Below are 3,097 nucleotides of genomic sequence, written 5' to 3' on the forward strand. Positions count from 1 at the left end.
AATCATCAACAGGAATATGCTGTGAATTGCCATGTTATTACCTGGGAACGAATCCTAAGTCATTTTGACATATTTGCTTTTGGGCATTTCTGGGGCTGGGCAATGAAGGCTTTGTTGATTCGCAGCTATGGATTGTGTTGGACTATTAGCATCACCTGGGAGCTGACAGAGGTAAGTTGGGTAATGGGCACTGAAAAAATATGAATGCACAGGGCACCTGCCATGAGTTGATGTTTGGTATGTGCCAAAGAATGCTGAGAGCTTCACTGCAGTTGACACCTTACAGAAGTCTTTCCCAATGGTGTTGTTGCAGAAATAAAAGGTATATGAAAAAGCACCTTTGGGATAAAAGGTATATCTTTGGAGTGAAATCTCTATTATATATCTATTTGGCAGCCTGAGTCAGATGTGGCAAAATGTGCCTACCTTTTCATTTATAAAGGAAATAAATTTATATAGGATACCTACGCATGTATGTGACATAAATGTGAAGTCCCTGCAGCTAGTTTTATGTGGCAAAATACAGTTCTAATTCTTTTCTGTAGAATTAGCTCAGCTACAGTTCTGAGTACTGTTCAAGGGCAGCCCTTTGCTACAGTGCCTTGGGGTAATCCAATAGATCACACCAAAGCCAACTCAGCAGGCTCATTCCTGAACTCAACAGTGATTGCTCCAAGTGATTTTATCTAACAGATGTCTCAAAAAATCTCAGTAGTCCTTTAGATTATTAAGGATTTCTGACACATCCTTCCCAAAGTGCCCAATATTTTCTTCTGAATACTTGTTAAAACCTTATTTTCTAGAGCATATGGAGACTTAAAACAGGAAATGCAATGTTAACTATTATTATATTCTGTTGTGTCCATCTGCATGGATCTATATTAAATTAGTTGAATTAAGTCCAGCTTTATACAGATGCTACCCTTCAAAAGCTTTCCCTGGTAATCAGTGAATTACTAGTATGACATGGATAAAAGGATAGAACATTGTTGAAAATACAAAACATTTTCTTTAAATTAGGGCATTAAATAAATAAAACTATCACTAGTATATCATAATTTATGATAAGACTAATTAAACAATATGCACATGTACATGTTGCTTAATTAGTCTTACCATAAATTATAATATGGTGTTTGTATGTATGTGGTATAAAGTATCATATGTTATGTGTTTGTATATGTGTGTGTATATGTTTTCAAATTCTGTTTTTTTGTGTTGAAAGGAATCAGAATGAATTTCTTACCAAAATTTCTGTTGTATTCTGTAGCTGTTCTTCATGCATCTGCTGCCGAATTTTGCTGAATGCTGGTGGGATCAAGTTATTTTGGATATCCTATTATGTAATGGAGGTGGCATCTGGTTGGGCATGGTGGTTTGCCGTTGGTTGGAGATGAGGACTTATCACTGGGCAAGCTTCAAGTAGGTCTCAAGTAGTATCCAATAAATACTGTCTTAATGAGATATATTGCAGTTTCATAGGAATACAGGTAGTCCTCATTTTATGACCACAATTGAACCCAAAATTTCTGTTGCTAAATGAGACATTTGTTAAGTGAGTTGTGTCCCATTTTATGACTTTTCTTGCCACAGTTGTTAAGTGAATCATTGCAATTGTTAAGTTAGCAACGTAATTGTTAAGTGGATCTGGCTTCCCCATTGGTTTTGCTTGTCAGAAGGTCGCAAAAGGTGTTCACGTGACCCTAGAGTACTGTGACCAAATATGAACCAGTTGCTAAGGGTCCGAATTTTGATCATGTGACCACAGAGATGCTGCAATGGTCATAAACATGAAAAATAATCATAAGTCAATTTTTTTCAATACTATTGTAACTTTGAATGGTCACTAACAAACTGTTGTAAGTCAAGGACTACCTGTATAGTGAAAGTTGCCAATTTCAGGGATAATTTAATTGTAGGCCATTTAAATAGATTTGTTTAAGCTCATATTTATGAGCTCTTTGTATTACTGAAAATACTACATGTACTTGTGCTAAGAATTGTAATTTGGAATAATCTTAGTTTTCCAGTTATATCTACTAGTGGATGTTGAGAATCATATTGCCCCACCTACAGATTCATTTGGATGAGTAATCTAAGAAATTTTTAGAAAGAACCTTTGTTATTAGTTTCTACTTGATTAGAAATTAGCTGATTTGGGTTCATAAGATAAGTAGACATGAACTTGGATGAGAGACAACCAGAAAAATCTTAGAAATATAGACTAGATTGAGAAATTAAAAATTATTGCAGGAGATGGTAATGACAAACAACTTCCATTTCTTGCTAAATAACTGGACTCAAGGAAGTCCTTTCTACCGTGTGATTAATTTTGTGGGATTGGAGCATGAAAACGAATTGTTTCATATTGCTTGTTAAGTATACCGTTGAAGGGTGAAATTATGAAATGGTTTCCCATGTTTCTTGTTTCTTTCTATGTTGAATTTGGTATAAGAGCATTTTAAAAAACCGAGTTAGTTCCATCTTCTGAGAGCTGTGCCTGAAAAACATTATTTCCATATACGAACCTTTGTTTTATCTATTTTCCTTTCTCGTTACTCTCCTTGTGTTTTACCCTGGCAATAGAATTAGAAGAACAAACCTGTCTTTCTTGATATACTTCTCAACTACCTACACTATGTACACAATCATTTATCCATGTAACAGTAAATCCATAGAGCTTGAAGTAAAATTGATTTCATCTTGCAGTTGCTAGAGTGCAGAAAGATGATTTTCAAATTAGTGTTTGAAGTTTTATTATTGATCATGTCCTGCCAGAGTGAGAGGGAGACATTTCTCTGAATGCCATTGTGACAAATAAAAAAATAGCGGTGGATATCCTTAGTTATTTTTGTGCTTCAGATATAGTGAAAGGCATTAAGCAGGAAAGTGTCTTATCCAGGGCTTTTTTTCTCAGAGAAAAGGTGGTGGAACTCACCTCCCTCCCCTGGCCACGCCCCCACCCAAACCTGGCCACGCCCTCATCAAACCCTAGGACCGCCCCTTTAGAGAACAGGAATGCAAGTAAAATTTGGGAGGGGCTTTTGCTCTGAGAAGCCGCGCGCGTTTGGCTTTGAGGGCGCCGGCGTGAGAGCCT

General features: G+C 36.5%; 1 protein-coding gene across 1 annotated transcript in view; it reads left to right on the forward strand.

Moving 5' to 3' along the window:
• Window positions 1–6: 6 nt before the first annotated feature.
• The window catches only part of LOC107298224 (phosphatidylserine synthase 1), a gene marked incomplete at its 5' end in the record, with an annotated part of 6,397 nt that continues 3,306 nt past the window's right edge, over window positions 7–3,097 (forward strand). Inside the window, 2 exons of the mRNA XM_015827598.1 lie at window positions 7–171; window positions 1,271–1,422. Of these exons, the coding sequence (XP_015683084.1) occupies window positions 7–171; window positions 1,271–1,422 (317 nt within the window). The remainder of the gene's footprint in view (window positions 172–1,270; window positions 1,423–3,097) is intronic.

Source organism: Protobothrops mucrosquamatus, unplaced genomic scaffold (genome assembly GCF_001527695.2).
Source record: "Protobothrops mucrosquamatus isolate PMUCROS unplaced genomic scaffold, P.Mucros_1.0 scaffold3810, whole genome shotgun sequence".
In the NCBI taxonomy this organism is placed as follows: domain Eukaryota; kingdom Metazoa; phylum Chordata; class Lepidosauria; order Squamata; family Viperidae; genus Protobothrops; species Protobothrops mucrosquamatus.